Source organism: Triticum urartu, chromosome 4A, assembly GCF_056163025.1.
Source record: "Triticum urartu cultivar PI428250 chromosome 4A, HENAU_Tu73, whole genome shotgun sequence".
Classification (NCBI taxonomy): domain Eukaryota; kingdom Viridiplantae; phylum Streptophyta; class Magnoliopsida; order Poales; family Poaceae; genus Triticum; species Triticum urartu.
Genome location: NC_141876.1, coordinates 572,022,022 through 572,049,141, shown reverse-complemented (window position 1 = coordinate 572,049,141; position 27,120 = coordinate 572,022,022). Strand labels below are relative to the sequence as shown.

Sequence of the window (27,120 nt, the reverse complement as noted above, 5' to 3'; positions counted from 1 at the left end):
TAATGGGAAGGTAAGTAACACTGTATGTCTCGATGTGGTACAGAATTCAGACGGGTTTCCCCCCCATTTTCTGTTGGATGATGATGGGCTGTCTTCGTCAGTTTGCCGCCTTGGGCCGAGAAGACTAAAAAGTTTGACAATTCACAGAAGAGAGTAATAATAACTAGCCCTAAAGAAAACGAGTAATAATAACTGAATTCGACGGCTATCCATTTTGAGCCACCGCACTCTCCGCCGGTGTGCCTGCGTATAAGTAGTGCTGCTACCAGCTAGCTAGGGGGGTACTGCGGCTCGTCACTCTCAGACCTTGCTCCGTCCGTGGTACTTGTCCAAGTGCTCCTCTGGTCAGCCATCTTCTCCGGCCTCCAGTCTCAATGGCGGATCAGAGCCTCGCAGCCCCTATCCGTTGCAAAGGTAGTAATTGTGAGACTCCTCATGCATGCTCCAGCTGCCATCTTTTTCTTTACTTCAAGCAAGGAAGAGCTTATCCGTGTTGCAAACAGCGGCGGTGAGCAGAGCCAAGGGCGCACCTCTCGTCATCGAGGACATCGTCGTGGATCCACCCAAGGCGTACGAGATCCGCATGAAGGTCCTCTGCACCTCCCTCTGCCACACCGACATCACCTTCTGGCGCGGCAAGGTACCTCCTACACGCTCACGTCCAAAGATTCAGTTAGAAGCAGTGCACACTTGCTAACTCAGACACGTACTTCCGATCTGGCAGGAGGACTTCCCGCTCCCGCCCGTGTTCCCAAGGATCTTAGGTCACGAGGCGTACGGGTAAGCTCCTCAGATCCTGGTGCTGAAGGCGGCCGGGGACGACGACGTTGAACGTGTTATAAGATTGGACGGTGCTGCGTTGCGTTGCAGGGTGGTGGAGAGCGTGGGGGAGCGCGTGGAGGGGTTCGCGGCGGGGGACACGGTGGTGCCGACGTTCCTGGGGCAGTGCGACTCGTGCGGCGGCTGCGCGTCGGCGGGGAGCAACATGTGCTCCGCGCTGCCGTTCGTCGTCGGCCCCGGGATGCGCCGCGACGGCACCACCCGCTTCAGGGACAGCCAGGGGGAGCCGCTGCACGACTTCCTCGCCGTCTCCAGCTTCAGCCAGTACACCGTCGTCGACGTCAACCAGGTCGTCAAGGTCGACCCCGCCGTGCCGCCCAAGCTCGCCTGCCTCCTCGGCTGCGGCGCCGGCACCGGTGAGCCCGCCTCACAGAGAATATCTAGCTAGCACTGTAAGATTGATGGAGTAAAGAAGATGAACTCTCACGTTGCATTGCCGATGCAGGGGTCGGGGCTGCGTGGAGGTTGGCCAAGGTGCAGCCTGGATCGTCGGTGGTCATCTTCGGGCTCGGAGCGGTGGGATTGTCGGTAAGCTGGTGCCGTGACGCAGGCTGCTGCTTCTTTTTCTTCGTCGTCTTCTGATAAATATAAGCGGTTAGTAGATTTCAGTTGGTTGGTGCTGAAACCTGATGTAAACAACTTTTGGGTGGCAAGGTGGCACAAGGCGCAAAGATGTGCGGAGCAGCCAAGATCATCGGTGTTGATTTGAACCCTGACAAAGAAGAACTCGGCAAGTCGTCTTTTTTTCCTCCAGAGGAACGGAACACCGATTCAGAACACATTTGGTTGATTTCAAAATGGTATCTACTCCTGTTGCAGGGAAAAAATTCGGCGTGACAGATTTCGTGAACCCGTCAAAACTCGGCGAGAGCCCACTCAGCCAGGTAAGAATTTGGTACTACGAGGGCAGTACAAAACGGAACAATGGTAGTACTACCAATACACATCTGAACTCAACGGATGCTTGTTTCAGTCGTTCTCATTTCGCTTCTTGACAAAGTTCAGGTGATCATCGAGATGACCGGCGGGGGAGCCGACTACTGCTTCGAGTGCATCGGCTCCGCGTCCGTCATGACCGAGGCGTTCAGAAGCGCTAAGCAGGGGAATGGCAAGACGGTGATCCTCGGGTTGGAGAAGGACGGGAAGCCGATCAGCCTGCCGTCCATCGAGTTCCTCTTCGGCAAGTGCGTCATGGGGTCGCTCTTCGGGGGGATGAAGCCCAAGACCGACATCCCGATCCTCGCCGAGAAATGCATGAACAAGGTCATATGATATGATATCTCGTGGGTCTGAGCTGATGCCCATTGTTTCCACGAGTTTGGGAGCTGAAAAATGTGTTTTGCGTGGGTGGATGCAGGAGCTGGAGCTGGAGAAGCTGATCACGCACGAAGTGGGCCTGCAGGAGATCAACACGGCCTTCGACCTGCTCCTGCAGGGGAAGAGCCTCAGGTGCATCATCTGGATGGACAAGCTGGAGGTGTGAAGAAACATGGGTGAAAATGTTGGTCCAGGGCTGGCTGATGCAGAATAAAACTGTTGCTTGTTTCCTAAATAAAATTGTTGCTTGTGTTTATTCACCGAGTAATGCTACATCTACGTAATGACTATTACGTGACTGACGTAATCATCAACTTGGGGAGTTTTGATTAGAGATTGGGGGAGGCTAGGGCCCACACCCCTGAAAATGGGGGGTGGGGGGGGGGGGATTCTATGAGACCAAGTCTCACGCGAGACCCATTCTGATGAATGGCACGTGGCATTCACAAATCACAAAGTATCCCCCACCCTCCTCGAGGGGGGGGAGATTAGATGCTTTGTGATTTGTGAATGACACGTGTCATCTATCAGGACGGGTCTCATCTGCTAACCGTAAGACCTGGTCTTATATAATTTTTTTCCGGAGGAAAGGGTTTAATTAGGTAGTTTACGTAAACCTGTTCGTAGACGTACCTAGGTCTAGCATTATTGTTATTCACCGGTGCTGCTAGAACATCAAAGCTTACGATGGCTATTGTGACCGGACGCTGTGCCATCGTGGCATCCTGTTCTTTCAAAACCTGCCATCATGAATTATCGTGTGCTTGTCTGGGCATGGGTGCCATTGTTTGGTTGCCAAGACGAAGATTTAAGCGGGGAAACACCAATGCCGGGGTCTCTCTCTGTTTTTATCTTTGTAAATTTGGCATCTCTGTCCTAGGCGTCCTTTTGATTTACATGAATTTTATAGAGATTCTAGAGGATAGGGATTTTGTAGGAGAAATTCCTATGTGGCTCTTTGATTTGTAGGAATATATTCATATTCCTATTCCTATGTGGTATATTAACGAAACTACCGCGAAAAAAAACATAATAACAAACCCTTCAATTTCAAAGGGAAAAAACATTAGCCTAGGCCCAGTGAAAAAGTTCTTATCATATTAATCAGATGGCATATATTCCCTTTAGTAATGGCATCTGATGAGATTTGTCTCATAATAATTGAACATAATACAATTTGATTGTCTATCAGAAGTGCAATGTAGCAAAAAACAAAGAGATTTCATGCTAATTTGTGAGCCCCACGGTGTTAGTGCGCCTAAATAGAAATTAGCTTGCATTGTACACCTTGATCCATTTTACGACGAAGAAAAATCAAACCCATTACGAGTCGCGCAAAGGGCGATCCCTGGCGATAGACACATCATCACAGGCACACTATTCGGGGCAGCCAATCGGGATCAAGCTTTGCGCTGGCCAATCGCGTTCGTCGGAGCAGGTTCTTCTCTTCTTCACGCGACCTGATAATCCTTGGGCTGGGCATACGAGTTTCACTGAAAACTAAGGCTAAGCCCAACTCTACACAAACACCTTGAAGCATGAAACCTGCATTGAGGCCTGACAAAACCACTAACAGAATTTTTTGATTCGTTATCTATAATAGGAACCCACACTTTTCAAAGCGAAAGCACAAATGTAGAGACGTCTGGCAGAAACACATTCGTACATTTTAGAATCTGTACACATTTTCAGGCCACAAATCAATCACTAAAGTCTCAAAAAGAAATCACAAAAAAGATGAAAACAACCTGTATATACAGTTATACACATCAGAAACGCAAAGCGCATATGCATCTCTAATTGTCTTGCACATGCCGCAATGTCCAGGGCTCCGAGGAAACCACACAGATGTGGAGATCTTGATAAAGAAACGATGGGGGCGGCCTCATCTTCCTGATCTTACCTCGGGTGACAGAGGCACTACTTGGATTGGGATCTGGTAGACTACACCTTGCTCGGCGTGGCCTCCATCAGCCGCCAAAGTACACCTTGCGGCCGCCGCTCTCGCGTGGTTCACTATGGTCGGGTCAACAGGGAGGTGTAGGTTTGGGCCAACATAGTCTGCACCGGCGGCCATATTGGGGCTTTGGTCGGCAACAAAAGCAATTTTGAGAGACGCATAAATAATGGGAAGAAGAGAAGAACTGTAGTAGACAATAAAGATTTATTGATTGGGGGAGATGAACGGAACCATTGATGAAAGATGGAGGAAGAGACAATTATGAAGGAGACGAACAGACTAAAACGCTTGGGGAGAACAATGCATCGATAGTTTGAACACGTGGGTTGCTGGTTCATTGGTGGCGCATTTGTGGCCGATAACGTACGTTAGCTGCTGGTTCATGGGTGGACCAAGAAAGTGATGACATGTCCTCGTGGGATTAGTTTTTTGCTGAGATGGCATAATTGCTGATGTGGACAGTGTGTATGGTGAGAAAACAGGTAGAAGTTAGGAGCAAGTTGTTAAGAATGGTAGATTTCTAAACTGAGACTAAAAATCCTTGTATAAGAAAAATAAGATCCAATGTTTATGATTTACTTGTATTTATAATCTTCTACCAAATTACAGAGTCAAGTGTTTCCAATTCTAATTTACGTTCAAAGTTGAATTTTGAAATATGTGTATGTCCTATTCATTTGAATGGAGGAAGTAAGCGCATCTCTAACGGTAAACATCAATGAGACCCTCCTATTTGTCCGTAGACACGTCCAGACGAGTCTATAAACCATCAGGCGGGCGCAGGTCCTCCAACACTAGCATTAAAAAATCTCATTTCAAATATTTCAAACATGAAGTTTAGATAGAATTTAAATGAATCCAATATCTTACGTGCAGCTAGACGACATTTAAGCTAATTTGATATATTACATCCAAACTTATCCAAAATTAGCCTAAAGGAAACAAACAAGACAAAATATCATACGGTGATCTCGTAGGCATTACCGACGAGGCTGCCAAGACCGTCGTCGTCATCATAACTGTCATTGTTTTGTCGTCATCACGCCAGTTGTGGAAAGCACCCTAGCCACCGCAACATCCGTCTCTGGCCGCGGCGTCGCGCTTGCGCCATAGCTCCTCTGCCTTGCAACGCCTCTCGTCGGTCTTGAAGCGAAGCTCGCGCTTCAACTCGAGCAACACAACTACGAGGAGAGCTGCTTATTGAGCCGGTGTTGGCAGCGAGCGTCCGTCTCCTTGGAGGACTTGGACTGATGCAGAGCCCAAGCCTCCGCGAGCGTTGTGTCCACAAGGACCTAGGCATGGCGAATGTTGCCAAGCGCTGCGCCCAGTACCCCTTCACCCCTTCGCATTCTCAAATGTCGACGTGGCCCGATATTTTGCCATGTGGTACAGGAGCATCAGGACGGTGAGCCGCTTCGAAATCGTGGCAGAGATTCACGGCCCGGAGGCCTCGCATGCGGCACACGTTGATGTGGATCAACATCCGAGCTCTCCGGAATGCTTGGAGGACTAGACGAATGAGGATGAGGATGAGGAAAGGCCCTCTTGGTCATGGCGGAGATCACCAAGGAGGACGAGCATGAGCCCGCACCGGTGCAGGAGCCTCTGGTGTTGGGGTTCAACATGCTACCTGCGAGGTATCACTACGGACGGGTGCTGGTGGAGGTGGCGAAAGAGTAGGTGGAGGAGGAGCAGGCACTCACACCGATGGATCAGATGTTGGTGTCCGTGTTCAGACAGCTGTTAGTGGGGCGGCACCACAACCTCAAGCTCCTGGAGGAGCGCCGGCTGAGGGAGGACTGGCTGAAGGCGGAGCGCGCGTTTGGAGTTGTCGGCGCGACCATGGTTGAGGCGGACCAGGCAATCGTAGGGGTCAATCGGGCCGTGTTCGAGTCGGCATGGCGCCCCCGCCATCCACTGCGAGCGCCAGCCACTTCGCCTCAGTGTATGTACAATACATAGTCTCAAAATGATGCCTCGCATGCCATGTAGGATCGGATATGACGTAAAGTAGGTTCGGATAGGGAAGCGAGATCCTCTTCAGGAGACGGGTGCTTGAAGAGAAAAAGTGTGGTCCGGTGACAAAAACTGAAAATGTTGGAATAAAAAGTAGAGATGCATGTGTACTAGAGTCTTTATTTTCTATTTTTTTTAATGATGCTCACTAGTGGTAGCTTGCATTGGGGAGAAAAAATAAACGTAGATGTCTCAAATTATTTTTTGTCATGATCAATATGCCATCATTGTACATGCCGTGAGGCGGAGCCCAACCGGCTCTTCGAGGGGCTCGTGGCGGAGGATGATGACGCGTGAGAGCAGCACGATAATGATGCTCTTCGCGTCACTTTGCTACTTGTTCGCGTCAAAGAGGTATCCGTCGTCACTTCGTCTCGTTCACGCCGGCCGCCAAGGGCGACGAGGATGAACTGTTCCATGCCTGTCGCCTCACCTCAGACAGGGAGAGATAGCATATGATTTAGTTATTTTTTAGGTACTTTTGTCATGCAAAAGTTATTTCAAAAACTCAATAAAAATCGGTCCACTTTTATTTGGTGACTCTTGGATGGCCGGCGCCCCGCTCCCCATCTGCGAACATTTGTGTTGTCCGTTTGGTGATCCGCGTTGACGTTGCCCTTAGGGTTGCAATTTGGTTGCGAAAGTACACTACATGTCAAAGCCTCAAATTTTAGCAAATTCTCTAAAATATATTATCATCATTCGTAAAACTTAGGCAACTTTTAACACTTTTAGAAGATCTTTAATTCTACTTCCTCCGTTCCGGTTTAGAGTGCCGGCCTAGAGAGATGGTGAGTGGTAAAATAATTTGCGCACTTTGCCAAAGTAATTAATTAGTGCACTCATTTTTCTAAAAAAATATTTACCAATGCGTTCCTTGCGACTCATGCATGCCTTACCATTAATGACTAAGAATTTTTTAAATACTCCCTCCATTGCGGAGTACATTGGTTAGTTTTTTCTTAATCATTGATGCAGCGATTTAATGCACTTCAAGGTCCAAACAAATAATGACGTGCAAAATAAATATGGTCATACAAAAATAAAATAAAATTGAGAACGCCCCTAAACCGGAAGGGGGAGAGTAAGCTTTCATAGATTTCATCGCAGTCACGAGACATGCCCGGAGCAGCGACGCGGTAAATCAGACAGGCCGCCGCCAGGAACCAGATAAGGTCGCCATGCACACCCAGCATCCCCATGCCTAAGTCGGCGCCTTCAAAAAGGTGACGACGTTGTGGCGCCGCCGCCGCTTAGCCACCAGGGCTAGGGTTTTCACCCCGGCACAGGGGAAGGGGAGAGGCAGGGGAGGTTTAGCCTCGGCGCCGCCACCAAGGAGGGAATGGCGTCCGGGACACCATCGACGCCGTGACCGCCACCGGCGGCCAAGGGTTTCCCCCGGCCAAGCACCCTGCTGCCACCTCCGAACCAGACACAACATCAGCAGGCGCGTGCACGCCGGAGATCCAGGCTGGCCGAAGGTCATGCAACACGAGCGGACCAGATCGCCTCCGATCTGACGAGGGGAGCCCGGGGCCTCCCCGCGCCATGACCAGCGCCCATCGGGACCTCGCTGCCCGCGCAGCCGAGGAGATCCGGTCTATCTCACTGACGAGCACTCCCTGCAGCCGAAGGAGCGCCGTCCGCCCCAGCGAGGCCGCCGCCTCAGATCAGCCGGCGTGGATCTGACCAGAACAAGCACCGCCGCGAAGAACACTGCGCCGCCACCGGCCCGCGCGCTCCACCGTGGCGTGCCGCCATCGGGCAGCAGGCCGCGCCGCCTCGCACCGACCACCAGCGCGCGACACCCGACGCGCCGGCCGCCGAGCTCCGCCTCCGCGCCCGAAGAAGCAGCCCCCCGCGGCCCCTGTTCCAGGCGAGGTCAAACGAGATCCCGCCGCCGCCGGCACCGCGCGGGCTTTGCCCGGCGGCGGGAGGAGAGGAAGGAGGTGGGTGTTGGGTTCGGCGGCGGCTAGGGGTTGGGCACCCGGGTCGCCCGCGCAGGGAGGGGGGGGGAGGGGAAGGACACAGGGCTACGGGCTGTAGAGCGTATGTGTTGCTCCTCGAATGATTTTTCTCATCATATCTCGTCCGTTTTATTGCTACTTTCGTAGCCAGCTACACAATATGAAGGCGAATTGTGTGGTCAAGATATGGTTCTCCGGTCCCAAGGGTAAATAATCGACATCTATTTGGTATTCTGGCGCAGATACCCTTGGGCCTTTGTGGCGCTTTCGAAGATGAATGCAGGTCCATTCACAAAAGTACCCTTCTGTACCTGAGCTTACACGTACTCCTGTAAATAAAAAATAGTATTTTTTAGAAAAAAGCATGAACATTTTTTGGAGACAAACTTTGACAAATTCTGAACACACATGCAAAATTTCATGAAGAAACAACGTGCCAAAAATGCTGCGTAAAAATAACAAAATTGACGATCCAAAAAGTCTCCTTCACATAGCATCAATTTTGTTTTTTTACAGCAGCATTTTTGGAATGTTGATTTTCCATGAAATTTCACATGCATATTCAGAATTCGCCAAAGTTTGTCTCAAAAAAAATCAGATTTAAAAAAATTACTATCCTTTTCGGTTTTAGGCCTCGTTTGGTTTGTAGGAATTTCATAGGAATTCTAGAGGATAGAATTCTTATAGGATTTTTTCCTTTAGAGCCCTTTGGTTTATAGGAATGGATTCCTATTTCTACATGGAATTGGTTCCTATCCTCCACATTTCATAGGAAAATAAAAATGAGCCTAGACTCAATGAAAAAATTCTTTTGGTGTCAACCAAATGTCATCTTGATTCATATTCATAGTCATAGAATTTGAGATACATGTCATCTCATTTCCTACAAGATTTCTATTCCTACGATAATCCTATCCTATGAGCCAAAAGAGACCTTACTGTTCGTGAGGGTGCATATGGACTCGGGTGCAGAAACTCCATCCGTCCATATATAAACAGGGCGCTAGCTATCCTGCAGGCCTCCCTCCACCCCGAGCTCCCTTCGAACGCTCCAACGAAACGCCCCATCCGCAACTTCGTCTTCTCTCGCCGTCGCCGATGGAGGACAAGCGCCCCAAGCCCATCCGCTGCAGAGGTAATTCCCCAGGCCTTTCCGCACCAACCAGCCCGACCCCTAGTAGTGATTCCGCTCCGTCTTTTCCCGCGTACGTGCGCGCCATGCTCATGCATGGGCGTATGGCTAACCGTGCTGCCACGGCGGCGAGCAGCGGCCGTGTGCAGGGCCGCCGGCGAGCCTCTGGCCGTGGAGGAGGTGGTCGTGGACCCGCCCAAGGCGCACGAGCTCCGGCTCAAGATCGTCTGCACCTCGCTCTGCCACAGCGACGTCACCTTCTGGCGCATGAAGGTACGCGCTCCATCCATCCATCCATCCATCCATCATCTCCGCTCCGCCGCGCGCGTGCGTCCGCCATTGCCGCGCCGTGGAGCCGCACGGCAGCTCACGCGGCCGCAGAGGCAGGACCACCGCCGACGCGACACACGTGGGAGCGCCATTTATGACGCGTGTCTGCTACTGCCCGTGCGTTTGCAGGACTTCCCCGGCGTCTTCCCGAGGATTTTTGGCCACGAAGCGTTCGGGTGAGCGCTCCTCCGTTCCCCATCCCTGTCTGCCCGCCCGTACAACTGTAGTGCCGCGCGTTCTTCTCTTTGAAAATTCCGCGCGTTAGTCTCCGGCGTTGATCTTGCAAGTCAAGCCTGCACGGCGCATCATGGGTTTCGACCCAAATCGGCACATGTACACACCTCTCACCGTCCTCCTTTTTCTTGCCATGTACATTGCCCGGCACTGTTTGTTTGACAGGAACAGACGAGAAAGTTGCTGCTTCCAGTGTACTGCATATCTTCTTTCATTGTAAGAACGTGTGAATATCATCTACAGTACATAATTGTCAACAAACTAATTAATAGGAAAGTGCACCTCCACCAAGAAATATCAAGTGCGTCCTTATAAAGACTTAGAAAAAAACTATTCTAAGTCTTCAGTAATGCTAAAGAAAACTTTAGAAAAGTGGGCGAACTTTGTAAATTTGATGCAGAGGCCGGGGTAAACTTTAGTAAGTTTTTTGTAGTATAAATATAGAACATGTAATGGTTGTGTGCATCGCTTAATGCAGAGGCCCGCGGCAACTTTAGTAAAAAATAATGTGATCTTTTTATGGCCAGCCCTTACTATGACTTGAAAACAAAATTAGAAAAGTTGGTGAACAGTAAAGTTGAAAAAACAATAAATTCCCTTAAGTAACTGTTCGCGTTCCCTCAATTTTTCTGTGTACTACTAAGTCTCACGATGGACACAGTACACCACCGCCTTGTAGGGCTTTGCCATCATAGTTGTAATGGAGCTTCGCTATGCAACCGATAGATGAAGAGAAAATCATACTTTTCGTCCCTCATCTTTATTGAAATAATTTGCCCCTCAACTTCAAACCCATGAAGCCGTAGTGTCTCAACTTTCAAAACGAGGTAAGTTTAGTTCTTCAGACCGTTTGAGGTGCTTTCCTGTCTACATGGGCATGGTTTTGATAGAGACCCGACACTCACATATGTTGTAATATTATCACATTATCTGGTATTAGCATGTTATTATGGTATTTAGAAAATAATATTGTTATCACATTATTTGGCTATTCAAAAACAAATTAAAGTCAAGCATTTTTTATGTTTGACCAATTTATAGCAAAATATATAAAGATTTACAATACTAACTATGTAGTATATAAAATATATTTCACGGTGAATCTAGTGACAACGGTTTGGTATTGTGGATATTGATACTTTTGTCAATAAACTTGGTAAAAGGTACAGAAGTTTGACTTTAAAAAAAAATAATACACCTTATATTTAGTAATGGATGAAGACTCGGATTCTTTAACTGAATAGCCATGATTGGGTTGGCTAGTAGGTTAAAGTGAACTATGATGAACAGGGCCCGCATGTCATTGACTACGGCATGCTTGAGCTGGCAAATGAGATCGGCCAAAAAAATTGTTTTTTTTTCTTTTTGGATAATTCAATCAATCATTCCCAGAGTATTCTTGGAATTTTTTTCACACATTTTTCTGGGCCGTTTGAAACTTTTGACAGTTTTTCTATTTCTCGGGCAGATGTGAGGTCACACAAATCTGTGGTTTTTACGTGAGTATTCTCGAAACTTTTTCGCACACTTTGCTTGGCCGTTTGTAACTTTTGACAGTTTTTGTATGGGTGTGGCTAAGTGACAAACATGTATGAGAGAAACGAAAAAACTGAATATTTTTTTTGCATAAATCTCAATGTAAGATCTCACGGATAGCGTCGACCGAGACTTAAGACTGTTTTTGTATTCCTCGGACTGATGTGAAGTCACGCAAATTTATGTTTTTGGTGACCGTCGATCCGTGAGTGCAGGGTGGTGGAGAGCGTGGGCGAGCACGTGGAGGGCTTCGCGGCGGGGGACGCGGTGGTGCCGACGTTCCTGGCGCAGTGCAGCGAGTGCGCGGACTGCAGGTCGCCGCGGAGCAACGTGTGCTCCAAGTACCGGTTCGCGGTGCGCCCGGGGATGCCCCGCGACGACACCACCCGCTTCCACGACGGCGATGGGAACCCCATCCACCACCTGTTCGGCGTGTCCAGCTTCAGCGAGTACACCGTGGTGGACGTGACCCAGGTCGTCAAGGTCGCCCCCGCCGTGCCGCCGGCCACCGCCTGCCTCCTCAGCTGCGGCGCCACCACCGGTCAGCACACCCACCATACTCCTCCACTTCTCGCTGGAACTGCTTAGTAGTAGAGTCGCCTGAAATGTCTCATGTCTGGCAGGGGTCGGAGCGGCATGGAAGCTGGCCAAGGTCGAGCCGGGATCTTCGGTTGCTATCTTCGGCCTCGGCGCCGTGGGATTGGCGGTAATCTTATTCCTGCTACTGTAGTGCTGTAGTACTCCATTGCGGAAATTTACTGGCCAACATCTCGTTGTCAGGTGGCTGAAGGCGCCAGGATTTGCGGGGCGTCGAAGATCATCGGCGTGGACTTGAACCCCGATAAACAAGAGCTCGGCAAGGCCTTCTTCCGTTTCACGCCATGAAATTGCTCCGAAAACTGCTCTGAATACTTAAGCCGTTCTGTTGTCTGACACGTCTGAACCACTGCTTCGTGTTTCAGGAAAGAAGTTCGGCGTGACACATTACATCAACCCGAAAGAACTTGGGGAGAAAACTGTGAGCCAGGTGACCTTCTGTCTGTGTTGTTTGACTGTTTCACCGGTGGCAGGCCTCGTGATCTGGTCAATGCTTGCGTCGAAATCGTGCGCTTAGACACCTGTTTTTTCCATGATAAACAGGTGATCATCGAGATGACCGACGGCGGCGCCGACTACTGCTTCGAGTGCATCGGCCTGGCGGCGCTCATGAACGATGCCTTCCAGAGCTCCCGGCCGGTATGCGCGCGCGCGCGCGCACACACACACACATTCGTCCCTCTGTCATGCAAAGATGGATTTCACTTCCTGACATGGCTCTGCCGACGCAGGGATGGGGCAAGACGATCATCCTCGGGGTGGAGATGCACGGCGCCCCTCTCACCATATCTTCGCTGGAGATCCTCCACGGGAAGTGCGTCATGGGGTCGCTCTTCGGAGGCGTGAAGCCCAAGCAGGACATCCCGATCCTCGCCGACAAGTACCTGAACAAGGTGACACTCATCAGACTGTCGATGTTCGAGAGGTTTTGATTCAGAGATTTTTACATGTGTTGTGGTCTATTTGGACATGACAGGAGCTGGAGCTGGACAAGTTCATAACCCACGAGGTCGGCCTCGAGGACATCAACACGGCCTTCGACCTGCTGCTGCAGGGGAAGAGCCTCAGGTGCACCATATGGATGGACAGGTGACAATGCAACCTGAACCTGAAAACCATGCACACAGGCTGTTCGGTCGAGTTTGCTTGCTGCTCATTCCAGTACAAAATAAATTTGGTTTCATTGCTGCCGCGTGTAGTCCTCTTTGTGCCGTGCATGTGTTGACTTAATGTGCCAAAGGAACTTCATCCCTCCGTGCTATACTTCATTGTTCATCAGTGCCACCAGTTGTGTTAACTGTAACAGTTATCTGTCTGTCTCCGTTAGTGCAATTCATTGACTTGTTTCTTCAGTGATTCAGAGAAGTCTCGGCCGTGATCTTTTGTTGATGAAAAACCAGAACTTTCACATGTTCCTAAACCAAAGCTAAGCAACCGTCTCAACTTGTCATCACGCCCAAATTTAGGCTCCCAATTCCCAGCCACATATTTACCAAACCCTACGAACGCACGCGGGATGCACCTCCCTCTTTTATCCTCCTCTTCCCCCACATGCCTAAAAGTTTAGCGCATTGCCAACCGCGGCACCGTTATGGCCTGAGAGCTCTCGCCCCGATCGCCGTGCAGCATTTCAACAGCCGGATGCAGGCGGTCCGGCCGGACATGGAGCAGCAGGTCGCCGAGCTCCGCGGCGAGCTGCGCAAGGTGCGGGAGGAGCGCGACCGCGCCCACCGCGTCCTGGAGGTGACGGAGTGGAAGGCGCTCGACTCGGCCAACGACCGCACCACCATCGAGACGCTGGAGGCGCGGCTGGACGCGTCGCGGGAGTCCGAGTCCCGCATGCTCGAGTCGCTCTCGCTGCAGACCAAGCAGCTGGAGATCACCAAGATGGCGCTGGAGGAGGCCCGGATCGACGTGGCGTCGCTGCGGGACACGGTGCAGCGGCTCGAGGCCAGCGCCGTCGCCGTCGCCGCCGCCAAGCCGCGGGGCCGGTACGACCGCGAGCTGCAGCGGGTCAGCGGCGAGCTGCGGGTGGCGCTGGCCGCCGAGGAGAAGAACAAGCGGGCCATGGAGGAGCTGGTGCTGGCGCTCAAGGAGGTGAACGCGGAGCTGCACACCACGCGGCAGCAGCTGGCGCGCGCGCAGCACGAGTCGGAGACGGCGCGGCTCGAGTCGGACCGGCTGCACGTGTCCCTGAAGCGCAAGGACGACAAGGTCCGCGCGCTGTCCGACGAGGTGGCCCGCCTCCGCTCCGACGCCGAGGAGGCGTTCGCCACGTTCCGGGGCAAGGAGGCCGGGTTCACGGCGTGCATGAAGTCGTCGGAGGCGGAGCTCGCGGCGTCCCGGCGCGAGAACGCGCGGCTCCTCGAGTCGCAGCGGTCCGGGCGGCACGAGGTGGCCAAGCTGCGGGACATCCTGAAGCAGGCCGTCAAGGACACCAAGTTCGTCAAGGAGGCGCTGGAGGAGGCGAGGAGCGAGAACGCCGTGCTCAAGGAGATGGTCGGGAGCAAGGACACCGCCGTCAAGTGCAGCAAGGAGGAGCTGGAGTGCCTCCGGGTGAGCGAGGCCGCGGCGCGCGACAGCGTCAAGGAGCTGCAGAGCCTGCTGGTGGCCACGTCGGTGAGCCCCACCCCCACGCCGTCCGCGGCGGCGGGGGCGGGGAGGTCGTTCGACCTGGAGGTCGACCCGTCGTCGCCGTCGCCGCGGACGCCGACGGATCAGCTGCCGCCCGAGGGCGAGGGCCGGCTGTCGGACGCGAGGATGAAGCCGCCGCCGGACGGGTTCACGCTGCCGCGGCAGATGTCGGAGAGCTTCGAGGGGTCGGTGTACGACATCTTCGGGACGGTGGAGGAGCCCAAGGCCGAGGTGGGCGTGTTTACGAGGATGCCGACGATGCCTGGCCGGCGGCGCGTGGTCATGCGCAAGGTCGGCAGCTTGTTCCGGTGGAAGAGTTTCAACAACAAGTAGCAACTTTGTGATGCTCACGGTGGGAGCCGTGTGCCGTGTATATGTTGTACAATGTCCTTGGTATTGCTAGTAGTTTTTTGTTGGGTAATTGGCGTCTTTGTTCCGGTGGGCGGGATATTTCGTGAGCCTAGTGATAAAAATTGCTCTTTGTAAGTGACCAAGTGTGTATATGTGATCACCTGAATGCTGCTTGGAAATGCTATTTTACAGCGCCGGCCTTCTCAAGGTGACATGTCAAGCCCGAGGTGAGTATTTTTGTTTGTAACGGAGGCAAACGTTGTACCCTGTCTCATTCACGCATGCCCACACTAGACAGCATGGAACATGAAATTCTCCAAGGCATACTCTCGACCAAACTATCTTACAACAAATACACCACACACAACCCCACAAGATAAATAAACGGCAGAGGTTATTGTCGTCACTCCTCCACAAGCAACCGACTCCGATTTCATCATCGGCGACAGCCAATGAAGCCCACCCAAGTCCTAACAACGTATGCGTGAAGCCACTCTAAGATCAACCAAATAGTTGTCCACATAGACGGAAAATAAGATGGGTGTGTGCTTGAGTATGGTACTCATGTTACCGAGTGTCGGGCCGACTCCCCAAAATTAACCTACATGATTCAATTTCAAGGATCATTCTCATATACCAAGGATCATCCCGAAAACTATTTTGAGGGCATGGGCGAAAAGTTTATCAGGGATCATTCTAGGCTATGTCGGCGTGAAAGTGTTCTTTCATACATTGGTGTGATCCCGTTGGGGCCTCGATTCATGCTAGGGTTAAATCAGTAGGTGGGTGATGACACAAATAAGTTTGTAGTTTAGATATATTTTGTCCCAATGGGACATTGGCCACAACTGTTATGGACTTTGCCAATATTTCTTATCATTTTAATATTTCTATTAAAATTTACTTGAATTCTTCAAAGAACAACATAACTTCAAACAAAAATGGGTCTAGCTTGTAGGCATGGAAAGGATGCTCTCATTCCTCCCTCTTGAGAGTCGCCATAACTTCCTTGGCTCCTCTCCTCTTCTCCTCCCGCGATCTCACTGAAAGGAGTAGGGATGTGAGACACATTTGGGTTGTCGCTCTAAGTAGGTGTATGATTAGATCTAGGTCTAGGATTGCCTTAGGGCGATTGACTTGATGTCGTGTCAAAGTTGTGCCCTAGCACTTGCAAGACACGTATGCTAGTCGCACACCTAGAGGTTGATTCGATGGAAGCTCATGTAGTAAGTTTAGCACTTGGCAAGAGTGAGCTAGTGTGGTTGTCCATCCTATCCTCCTCGGTCATCATGGAAATAGAATGTGAGATGGGGACATATCCGCATAACGCCTTTTCCAGATCTAGCGTTCCGTGAGATGTTGAAGCTGGCATAAGGTACCATTGTCTTCGTCTAGACACTACATTAGCGTCGCCTTGGGAGGCTGATGATCAAAGAAAGAATCGGTTTCGATTCGCCTTGTTCAACCTCCACACACAGGCCCTTCTTCCCTTGCTTGTTGCTAGCATTTATTGCGTCGAAGATGGTGGCCGAAGCGTCTTCCATGAGGTCGCTATGTATGCTGGAACCCAACTGCACTCTCATTGTTATAGCTAGACCCTTTCAGTCAAAAGGAAGGGCATGCTTGTCATTTTGCATTCTCCTAGGGTTCTTTTGCTAAGAAGACGTTCGAGTCCCTACCCATTGTTAAAAAATTATTCTAGCTTCTAATCAAATAGGCAACTGCAAATTATTTCGGACCCCTTGCCTGTTCTAGTGCGAATGGCCAAACTGATAATATGGGCTCACATCTCGGAAAAATTGATATTATTGGCGAAAGTGTTATTCTGTCGCAAGCTCAAATGCACCCGCGATGAAATGTAAAATCAAAGAAACTAGTAAAGCAAATAAAAATTAAATTTTCTTTTTTGAAAGAAAATTAAATTTTCTTGGCAACAAACATGGATGAATTCTCTACATATGTGCAAAATTTCATAAGACTTATGTAGACAGTTCGGCAATGTTTTGTTTGAAAAAAAATCAGATTTTTTTATTAAACCGTTCTTGGGGGAACATTTGAGCTCGCGATAAAAAACTCCATGTCTTGTTATTTTTCACGTTGCTTTCCATTATTGGTGCTGCTTTTTTTTTATTGAGCCGGGGGGGGGGGGGGGGGGGCGATTAAGTGAACAGAACAGTAATCGGCCAATTACTAGCATGACCCGTTAACAGGTCCAACATTCTTATGTTAAATCTCATAATAATGTACTTTCTAATAATTTCGCTAATTGGTTGATATATTATTTCTGGTAATTTTAAAAAGTGTTTGTGCATTTTTAAGTTGTTCAATAAATTTTAGAAAGCGTTTGCGTATTTTCAAAACAGGTCCAACTTTTTTTTGGTCAATCACATAATTTATATACTCCCTCTTTAAACAAATATAAGATCTTTTAGATCACCACTGTACACCACTTTAGTGATCTAAAAGATCTTATGCTAATTTACAGAGTGAGTACTTTCTAATAATTTCGAAATTAGTTTATAATAAAGAAAAGATACATCAGGATGTGTAAATTTTAAAAGTGTGTGCATATTTTAAAAAATTTCGTGAAATTTTAGAAAGTGTTCACACATTTGCAAAATATGTACTTCTAATTTTACAAAGAGCTCCTTGTTCCCTTCAAATGTTCATGAAATTAGTGTTGACATATTTAGAAAAATATATTCATGTGGTCTCGAATATGCTCATTTATATTTATTTATTTTGTATAATTTCAAAGAATGTTTGTGTAACTTTAAAATTGTTCATTCATTTTAGAAACATTTTAGAAATTGTTCACGTGGTCTCGAAAATCAAAGAAGATAATCTGAAAACTGGGAAGGAATAAAAATGAACAAAAAATAAAATAAACTGAGGAAGATACTTCAAGCGGAAAACCTGTTCCCGCAAAAATCAAAAGAAACACCGGAACTTTTTTTTTGAGACAACCTCACAAAACTTTTATTAAGTCGTCACAATGTTTACAGGGACGGGGGGAAGATCTCCGGGATGGCCCAGCCACACACGGCGTCCAACCCCAAAAGTTAAAGCATGCTTCGCTAAGTTGTGAACTTTATAATTTGAGCTCCTAAATTCATGGCTAATCTTACAAAAATCAAAATCTAAGAATGAAACACCGGAACTAATAACAAAACGCTGCCGATTCCCTCAAAAAAAAAACGCTGCCGATAAAACTACTTCATTATTGTGGCCTGGCCCATCAAATTAGTCGGTGTTGTCGGTGGGTGCGCCGCATGGTCGCAGAGCCGCGACAGCCACGGCCGCCGCCCGCTTCCGGCACGGCGACACGACGACCGTCTCTCCGGCTCCGGCTCTCGCCGCGCGGCACCGCCCCCCTCATCTCTCCCCGCACACGCCATGTTCTGACCAAGTTTCACCGGCCGGGTGGCCTTGGGTGGGTCGAAGGCTTCATTTGTCATTTCCACGTCGGCGGGAGGAGTCGTTCGGGTCGCTGCCAGGTCCCCATCGACTCCCGGTCATGGCTAGGCCCTGGGTCAGGGCTGGGGTGCCCGGTGCAACTTCCACACGGTTGGAGGCGGGCGGGTGCACCAGTCACCATGGTATCCACCGGCCGCCGCCGTGCGCGCGCGATCGACCGTGGACGGCACGATTCGAGGAGACATATTCTAATCTTGATTCGGAACGAGGATCTATATATATTCCGGCCATATATATATATATATATATCTGACCCAATCGGATGCAACCACTTAATCCGGTCTGCGACACAGCTGCAGGGTACGGTCAACGGAGTTTTCTATCAGCTGTTCGTATTCGGCAATGCTAAAAATCTCATTTGTTTTTGGTTCCTCTGACCTTTTCTTGCTCCTGCGCCGGTCGTACACGGCTGCACGCACGTTCCTCGTTGCCTCCGTCGCCGCCGTGGGCGCAGGTTTGCCAACATGAGCCACGTACCGTTCCCGCTCACCGGAGCACGGCTACCTTGGTCTATATGTGACCGACGTGCTTGTGTGCACCTAGAGGTGCATGCTGTTTTTCATGGCGGCTATTCGGTTGTGTCGGCGCACGTGTCGCGATATCGAGCTGCCTTACCCATCCAAGCAGGGCGGGCCGACGGGCTTTGGGCTTTGGCCGAGACGGAAACAAGTCCGGATCGAGACAACCAGTTTCACGTCCAAACGGATCATCACCAGCTAAAAGATGAAAAGCAGCCGAGAAAATGGAAAGATGATTCAAGCATGACAAGAAAGCTAAAGTGACAAGAGTGGAGTAGCAAAGAAGCAATCATAGAAGGAATTAACTCTTCTATCAGTGCGTCTGTGTGACCAACTGCGTGTATACTCCCTCCGTTTCAAATTACTTGTCCTGGTTTTAGTATAAATTTAAACTAAAACCACGACGAGTAATTTGAAACGGAGTGAGTACGATGCAAGCATTCCTTTCTGTTCCTCCTGATTTTGCATACTCCATATGTTTAATCGCCCCCGTATAGTAGCAATAGTAGCAAGTAGCAAGACCAAAGGTATGCAGGCCAAGTACACAAGATACTGAGAAAGAAATTCAAGCAAAGCTATGGTATAATTCGTGAATCCCAGGAGCATTCACGTAGTAGTAGTGCATACTATGCTAGATACAAATACAAGTTAATTTACATCTATACACTCTGTCCTAATTAAAAAAAATCAATAACCATATGCGATTTTCACCATGTATGTGTGCTTCTCCTTACGGTCAGCTACTTGATCTCGTGTATATACACGGCGCTTGAGGAAAATATCAAATCAAGCTCAAGAAGAATACTTGTGAAAAATAATAGAGGAAATAAAGAAAAATCATCAATACCCGATCGATCGAGAACCGAGAAAGGCCAAGCATGTTTGTTGGTATAATGGTTGGTGGGCGGCGCCGGCCGGTCTGATCAAAAGAAGACCCACTTGGTCGACGACTTCTCCTTCATGGTGCTGGAATGGAAGAGCTCGCCGCCGTCGCCTGCTTCCCCTGTTTTCCGCCGCTTCTCCGTCCCGACCAGCCTCGACAGGAACCGCCCGATCTTCTTCTTGCTGCTGCTCTTCTTCTTCTTCTTCGCCTCGCCCTCCTTTCCCTTGGCTTCTGCTGGTTTCTTTGAGGCCGTCGGCATGAGCGGCTGCGAGAAGGCGGAGACGTTGACGAAGGAGGAGCCGGCCCCGGAGCCGACGACGTGGACGGAGGTGGCGTCGGCGGAGAGGGCCGCGCGGTGGAGCGGCGGGGAGTCGGTGGAGGAGTAGGGGGAGGTGCTGGCCGAGTTGGAGGCGCGCGTAAGGGTGGTGGTGGCGGAGGAGTTGGCGGAGAGGTGGGCGAGGCGGTCGCGGAGGCAGCTCGGGCACACGCCCTTGGACAGCCGGTGCTCCGGGTGCCGCCGGCACCGGTCCTCCCAGTCCGACCTCCGCATCACTCGATCTTCTTAATCAGCTCGGTCGATCGGGGTGCGCCCTCGCGTTGCTGTGTCTCGATAGATGCTCACGTCGGCGTTCGCGTTCTTGGCGGTGTTGGTGCTCGGGGAGGAGGGTGGGGGTGGAGAGAGGAGATATGAAGAGCAGGGGAGACCCGAGGTCGACGAAGCGAGGTGGAAATGTCAGCCTTGTCGCAAGAGGTGGTGGTGCCAGGTGCTACTGTTTTATTGGCGCGTCCGTAGAAAAAAGAATGTTTTTGTTTTAATTTCAGGTTCCTTTCGGATACTTTTCCTTTTCCTGCCTAGTGGAGAGGGATTTTTGGTGTGTGTGTTTTTTTAGGGTAAAGGATTTTTGGTGTTGGAACTGTAGCGGCCATAGTAGAATTTGCCAAGGACAACAAGGTCACAGTGAAAGCCGACATGATTTGATCCCTCAACGCAAATGAGAGTGATATCACTTTTTCGGTATGGTTTAAGGACATATTCATGTTTTCTTGCTCTCGTTGTATGGAAAGTAAGGGTATCTACAACGTCGACCTCTAAGCCGGACACGCATCCGTCCACGGACCGAGAGACCAGTCCAAGGACATGATGCGGGAGCCAGCTATCCAGAGATATCTACATATAATTTGAACCGGATTTAAACAAACGATACGAAACTAATGCAAACCAGATGATTTTTGTATAAACCGGACGATATTTGCAGTTCAGAGATATTTTAAATAAACTATAGCGGACTAGCCTAAACTAGTTAATAGCCGGCCGCGGCGGATCTTCATTCTCAGGACATATCTTTCTATACCCGGCAGCCCATTCATCGGATTGCCGTGAGCTATAGAGGGATATAGAGACATGCTTCAGCGATAGGGAAGAGCAGCCTTCCTCTGCCGTCACGAAGCACATATCAGAGTTGGTTTTTGGGCGAGGAAGACGGTTGCCATGGCCTACGCCCCCGCGAAGCGGGAAAGTCATTGGCTATGTAACTCGGCGAGGCGGTGGCGGTGGCCTCCCATGGTGTATTTTCCTCACTGTCCATAGCGGCCGCAGGCGTGCCCGCTTCGTTGTCTTGCCGCCGGGACACGGCCGACGCGGAGTTGCCCCTCCCCCCCCTCCCCCCCTCCGGTTTGTGGGGAAAAGGATGTCCGAACCGGCCCGCGGACGAATGCAGGACCAAGTTGGATGACAAAACACGTCCTGACAACGCGGTCCAGTCAATTACAGGCTGTTTGAGAGTTGTCATTGAAGATGCCCTAATGCTTCCTCCGGCTCTTTACATAGTTGTTTTTTACTCAACCTTTGGGCTTTGACTTTGAATCTAATACTTAATTATTTTTCTTCTGAAATCGCAGCTCTTTGGCTCTATTTATTAATTAGGAAGAAGAGAATTATTCGATGAAGTAGCCAAAAACCGATTACATCACGCCTACAAAATAGGGAACCCCATCGACCTGGCTGTCCACCAATCCCCACACACCGCTAAAGAGGGAAACGCCGTCGAGATTATCTCCAAATTGTCATCGTATTCACTCCATCCCAAGCAAGTGACTCTATCTTCATCACTGATGATCAACCAAGAGCTCTCACTTCGGACGTAGCAGGAGATATATGACGATCTATGCCATACAATTGGTCGAACATGTCGAGGACTTGCTAGCTCAGCTTTGAGTCACGGGATAAAACAACATGACTTGTGCTGACCGAGCCCGACGTGGGCACTGGAGATTGCTGGACACCGGACCAACCCTTCGCATGGTATCATACCGCCGCATCGCCCGCGACGCTACAACTTCGACTTCACACTACAACACACGAGGATGCTAGAACAAACCCAAGACTCGCCAGATGGTCGATGACAGAGGCATGTTATGACCCCGCTCCTCTCGCCACTGTCATCATTGTCACATAAGTCGCAAAGCCACCAGATACGGGGGCAACCTCCCTGATATCTACATCCACGTTGTTGGTTGGGCAGGGGCCAACCACAAATATCATGTGCGTCCAACCCCTCGAAAGTGCGAATATAATCATTAGTCTTGAAGGCAACGCCCCAAAGAGGGAAGCGTCACAGGGATGACGTCGTCGTCCTTCCCAATTAGGTCTTAGGCTTTCGTCCAGAGAACCAGATCCAATGATGAAACAGTCAAAAAACTGTCGGCAGTGCCTTCAAAAAGGAGAACGACGCCCGCAGCCCCGACATCGCCAAGCAGGCTTTTCCTCAAAGCATCTTGACAACCACCCACACGCAGCCGGCCCATGGCGACCCGCACCTCCACCGGCCGGCACACCTCTACACGGCGTCCACGCCATCGGCATGTAGAGATCACCTCTGCATCTCGCCCGCCATATCCGGCATTTTTGAGTACAACATTACATCAAGGTGGCTACTTGAGAGTTGTATGTGCATGCATTTACGTTGAAGAAAATGAAACCAGCATGCGTTCTACTCCATATTTTTTGCGTAATTTACACCATAGCGACCCTTGAGAAAATGGCTCTTGAGTCTTGGGCAGAATCAATCAACAGGGAATGGCCGGATCAATTAATTCTGTCGGCAGTACTGACAACAACACCAGACTGAACTTGGTCACGACCACCACACGCGAGACGGCGAGAGGGGGAAACCTACCTGGTCGGTCATCCGTGTGGTGGGACGCGTCGATCGTACACACACACACCCAGCTTCGTTTCGTCACCTCGCGCGTCTGCTAAAGCAGAGCAAAACAAACATGCTTCTTGTTTTTCCAGCCCCTGTTGACCGGTGGAAACAAAAAGAAAAGAAAAGAAAAGGGACTAGTGCCACAGCGTGAGAAAAGATAAGCGCTGCCTCCATGGCGCCATGGCCACGCCGGTCAAAAGACGCTGGCTATCTTTAATCGCACGTCTCTCCCAGTGGGATCCGGTCGCGCTTTGCCTTCTACCTCCCACCTCCTCTCCCTATCTGCGTCCAAGCGTTTTACACCTGATGAAAAGTAAAAGGGAGAGAGGGAAATAAAGATAAAAAAGCGGAGGAAAAATGAATTATAGGGCTGTGGTCTAGCGGGAGACAAGGGCCGTGGCCCGCGACGGCGACCGGCGGGCCCACGCGGCCTCGTTGGTCTTGGTGGACGGGGGTACTGGAGCAAGACAAGAGTTTTGGCGAGTGGTGACACTGGCCGCCGGTCGCCGCACGCGCACGCGCACGCGAGGAGACTGGTCAGACGCGCGTCGATCGCTAGCTACGTGCGCTCCCGGCTCGGCTCTCCGTCCCCTGATGTGCACGTCCGCGCGTGCGCGTGGGGTCGCGCTGCGTGCGTAGTGTGCCGCCTCGAGTCGGGTCGCGTCGAGGAGTGTGTGTGGTTTCGGTTTGCTTCCTTCTGGAGGCGAGTGGCCTGTGCACGTACGGCGCGACGTGCTTGTTGGGGTTGGTGACTGGTCGACGCCGTAATCGTCGTGCTCGTGTTGAGCATGGGTTCGGACCATCGCGGACAATTTTCGTGTTTTGACCCTTTTGCAAAAGTTTACCTGAATCTGACTCTGGTTCGTAAAAATTTCAGGATCTGATCCTTTTTCTATCGTCATTACTTTTGGTGGTAGGGTTACACAACCTACCGCCAAGGCCTCTCACGGTAGGAGTTACTGAGACCGTCATGCCCGTTTGATGTGAAGAAGACCCTATCGCCATAGTCTCTGACGATGGGTAGTTATACCCTACCGTCTAGTATTCTGCGGTAGGGTCTGCATGCCGGTGAAGTGCGCTAGTCTAAATAATTAGGCGCTGTATGTAGTCATGCTGTTGCCAGTAATTAGCTCGAATGCATGTTGATGTGTAGGTAGCTAGCTCGTCTGCATGCTACTCCCTACGTCCTAATGTAAGACATTTTTTTACACTATATTAGAGTCAAAAAACCGTCTTACATTATGGGACGAAGAAAGTACTCTACCACACTCCTCACGCGACCCGACTCGAGGTAGCACACTACGCACGCAGATATCTACGTAAACCATGTTTACAGAAGGCTGCGTAAACCCGACTCGAGGCTGCGTGCAAAGTAAATATCTACATAGTACGTAGATCAACTAAATCTACACTAAACTACTCGTTTTCATCGAAGATGTCCCCTATCCCTGTTCCGGTCTCCAGGTACATGGCAGCAGATGGCTCCGTGGCGGCCTCCGCCTCCATCTCACCCCATCAAAAAGCATGTCGGTCTTCACCCGTTGTTGTCGGATGAAGCGTCGGTTGGATTTTACATATGCCTCATCTTAGATGGAGTTCAGGATGGCAGTCTGCTCCGCCATCTCTGCCGCTTGGACGACCTCGAACTGTGCCATGACGAAGCCCGCAACCGGCACCGACTCCTCCTCTCCCTCCTTCGAATATGCCCCCTCCATGGGCTTCGGCTGCTGATACCCCTCTTCCTCTTCCGGCTTCAGCTAGACCGGATGCATGCCAGCTGCGATTCGGGCAGCGCACCTGTAGGGGAACGTAGTAATTTCAAAAAAATTCCTACGCACACGCAAGATCATGGTGATGCATAGCAACGAGAGGGGAGAGTCTCGTCCACGTACCCTCGTAGATCCTTAAGCGGAAGCATTATGACAACACGGTTGATGTAGTCATACGTCTTCACGATCGACCGATCCTCAGTACCGAACGTACGGCACCTCCGCGTTCAGTACACGTTCAGCTCGGTGACGTCCCGCGAACTCACGATCCAGTAGAGCTCGGGGAAGAGTTTCGTCAGCACGACGGCGTGGTGACGATGTTGATGAAGCTACCGTTGTAGGGCTTCGCCTAAGCACCGCTACAGTATGACCGAGGTGGATTATGGTGGAGGGGGGCACCGCACACGGCTGGGAGAGATCAATGATCAACTTGTGTCTAGAGGTACCCCCTGCCCCCGTATATAAAGGAGCAAGGGGGAGGCCGGCCGACCCTAGAGGGCGCGCCAGGAGGAGGAATCCTCCTCCTAGTAGGAGTAGGATTCCCCACTTTCCTACTCCTACTAGGAGGGGGAAAGGTGTTGGAAATATGCCCTAGAGGCAATAATAAAAGGATTATTATTATATTTCCTTATTCATGATAATTGTCTTTTATTCATGCTATAATTGTGTTATCCGGAAATCATAATACATGTGTGAATACATAAACACCAACATGTCCCTAGTAAGCCTCTAGTTGACTAGCTCATTGATCAATAGATAGTCATGGTTTCCTGACTATGGACATTGGATGTCATTGATAACGAGATCGCATCATTAGGAGAATGATGTGATGGACAAGACCCAATCCTAAACATAGCACAAGATCGTATAGTTCGTTTGCTAGAGTTTTTCCAATGTCAAGTATCGTTTCCTTAGACCATGAGATCGTGTAACTCCCGGATACCGTAGGAGTGCTTTGGTTATACCAAACGTCACAACGTAACTGGGTGACTATAAAGGTATACTACGGGTATCTCCGAAAGTGTCTGTTGGGTTGACGCGGATCAAGACTGGGATTTGTCACTCCGTATGACGGAGAGGTATCTCTGGGCCCACTCGGTAATGCATCATCATAATGAGCTCAAAGTGACCAAGTGTCTGGTAACGGGATCATGCATTACGGTATGAGTAAAGTGACTTGCCGGTAACGAGATTGAACGAGGTATTGGGATATCGACGATCGAATCTCGGGCAAGTAACGTACCGATTGACAAAGGGAATTGTATACGGGGTTGCTTGAATCCTCGACATCGTGGTTCATCCGATGAGATCATCGAGGAGCATGTGGGAGACAACATGGGTATCCAGATCCCGCTGTTGGTTATTGACCGGAGAGCCATCTCGGTCATGTCTACATGTCTCCCGAACCCGTAGGGTCTACACACTTAAGGTTTGGTGACGCTAGGGTTGTAGAGATATGAATATGCAGTAACCCGAAAGTTGTTCGGAGTCCCGGATGAGATCCCGGACGTCACGAGGAGTTCCGGAATGGTTCGGATGTGAAGAATTATATATAGGAAGTGCAGTTTCGGCCATCGGGAGAGTTTCGGGGGTCACCGGTATTGTACCGGGACCACCGGATGGGTCCCGGGGGTCCACCGGGTGGGACCACCCATCCCGGAGGGCCCCATGGGCTGAAGTGGGGAGGGGAACCTTGGCCCACCCCTTGGCCCACCCCTTGCACCTAGGGTTGGAAACCCTAGGGTGGGGGGCGCCCCACTTGCCTTGGGGGCCACTCCACCCTTGGCCGCCGCCCCCCTAGGAGATCCCATCTCCTAGGGCCGGCGCCCCCCCTTGGGGAGCCTATATAAAGGGGGGTGGGGGTGGGGGAGGGAGGGGCAGCCGCACCCTTGACTCTTGGCGCCTCCCTCTCCCCTGCTACACCTCTCCCTCTCGTAGTAGAACGGTGAAGCCCTGCTGCGGTGACTCCTGCATCCACCACCACGCTGTCGTGCTGCTGGATCTTCATCAACCTCTCCTCCCCCCTTGCTGGATCAAGAAGGAGGAGACGTCACGCTGACCGTACGTGTGTTGAACACGAAGGTGCCGTCCGTTCGGTGCTAGGATCTCCGGTGATTCGGATCACGTCGAGTACGACTCCCTCATCCCCGTTCTTTGAACGCTTCCACGTGTGATCTACAAAGGTATGTAGATGCAATCTGATCACTCGTTGCTAGATGAACTCATAGATGGATCTTGGTGAAACCGTAGGAAAATTTTTGTTTTCTGCAACGTTCCCCAACAGTGGCATCATGAGCTAGGTCTATGCGTAGTTCCTTTTGCACGAGTAGAACACAATTTGTTGTGGGCGTAG

At 50.5% G+C, this 27,120-nt stretch overlaps 4 protein-coding genes across 5 annotated transcripts; 3 read left to right on the top strand and 1 right to left on the bottom strand.

The window, feature by feature from the left end:
* Positions 1 to 257: 257 nt before the first annotated feature.
* Positions 258 to 2,413, top strand: LOC147976732 (alcohol dehydrogenase-like 2). The gene is made up of 9 exons (XM_087519011.1): positions 258 to 414; positions 504 to 640; positions 725 to 780; positions 871 to 1,196; positions 1,286 to 1,368; positions 1,495 to 1,570; positions 1,660 to 1,724; positions 1,846 to 2,103; positions 2,198 to 2,413. Exons 1-9 carry the CDS (start codon positions 375 to 377, stop codon positions 2,321 to 2,323), a joined length of 1,167 nt encoding a protein of 388 aa, XP_087375137.1. The 5' UTR covers positions 258 to 374; the 3' UTR covers positions 2,324 to 2,413.
* A 6,670-nt stretch (positions 2,414 to 9,083) lies between these two features.
* Positions 9,084 to 13,281, top strand: LOC147976731 (alcohol dehydrogenase-like 7). Of its 2 annotated transcripts, XM_087519009.1 has the most exons (10): positions 9,084 to 9,235; positions 9,369 to 9,505; positions 9,692 to 9,738; positions 11,548 to 11,873; positions 11,956 to 12,038; positions 12,113 to 12,188; positions 12,295 to 12,359; positions 12,473 to 12,568; positions 12,661 to 12,822; positions 12,906 to 13,281. In XM_087519009.1, exons 1-10 carry the CDS (start codon positions 9,199 to 9,201, stop codon positions 13,020 to 13,022), a joined length of 1,146 nt encoding a protein of 381 aa, XP_087375135.1. In that variant the 5' UTR covers positions 9,084 to 9,198; the 3' UTR covers positions 13,023 to 13,281. The 2 variants fall into 2 exon arrangements, with proteins under 2 accessions (XP_087375135.1, XP_087375136.1); XM_087519010.1 differs by lacking the exons at positions 9,084 to 9,235; positions 9,369 to 9,505; positions 9,692 to 9,738 and adding an exon at positions 9,758 to 9,895.
* A 150-nt stretch (positions 13,282 to 13,431) lies between these two features.
* On the top strand, positions 13,432 to 15,103 carry LOC147976730 (uncharacterized). The gene has a single exon (XM_087519008.1). It carries the CDS (start codon positions 13,481 to 13,483, stop codon positions 14,894 to 14,896), a length of 1,416 nt encoding a protein of 471 aa, XP_087375134.1. The 5' UTR covers positions 13,432 to 13,480; the 3' UTR covers positions 14,897 to 15,103.
* A 4,359-nt stretch (positions 15,104 to 19,462) lies between these two features.
* Positions 19,463 to 20,534, bottom strand: LOC147976729 (uncharacterized). Its single transcript, XM_087519007.1, has one exon. It carries the CDS (start codon positions 20,340 to 20,342, stop codon positions 19,833 to 19,835), a length of 510 nt encoding a protein of 169 aa, XP_087375133.1. The 5' UTR covers positions 20,343 to 20,534; the 3' UTR covers positions 19,463 to 19,832.
* Between the last annotated feature and the right edge of the window lie 6,586 nt (positions 20,535 to 27,120).

Coding starts and splice junctions, on each gene's coding strand:
- LOC147976731 (XM_087519009.1), top strand. CDS start 9,199: ATGGAGGACAAGCGCCCCAAGCCCATCCGCTGCAGAG. Junction 12,189..12,294: donor CCCCGATAAACAAGAGCTCG/GCAAGGCCTTCT, acceptor TTCGTGTTTCAG/GAAAGAAGTTCGGCGTGACA. Junction 12,360..12,472: donor GGGAGAAAACTGTGAGCCAG/GTGACCTTCTGT, acceptor CATGATAAACAG/GTGATCATCGAGATGACCGA.
- LOC147976732 (XM_087519011.1), top strand. CDS start 375: ATGGCGGATCAGAGCCTCGCAGCCCCTATCCGTTGCAAAG. Junction 415..503: donor AGCCCCTATCCGTTGCAAAG/GTAGTAATTGTG, acceptor TGTTGCAAACAG/CGGCGGTGAGCAGAGCCAAG. Junction 2,104..2,197: donor CCGAGAAATGCATGAACAAG/GTCATATGATAT, acceptor GGGTGGATGCAG/GAGCTGGAGCTGGAGAAGCT.
- LOC147976730 (XM_087519008.1), top strand. CDS start 13,481: ATGCCTAAAAGTTTAGCGCATTGCCAACCGCGGCACCGTTATGGCCTG.
- LOC147976729 (XM_087519007.1), bottom strand. CDS start 20,342: ATGCGGAGGTCGGACTGGGAGGACCGGTGCCGGCGGCACCCGGAGCAC.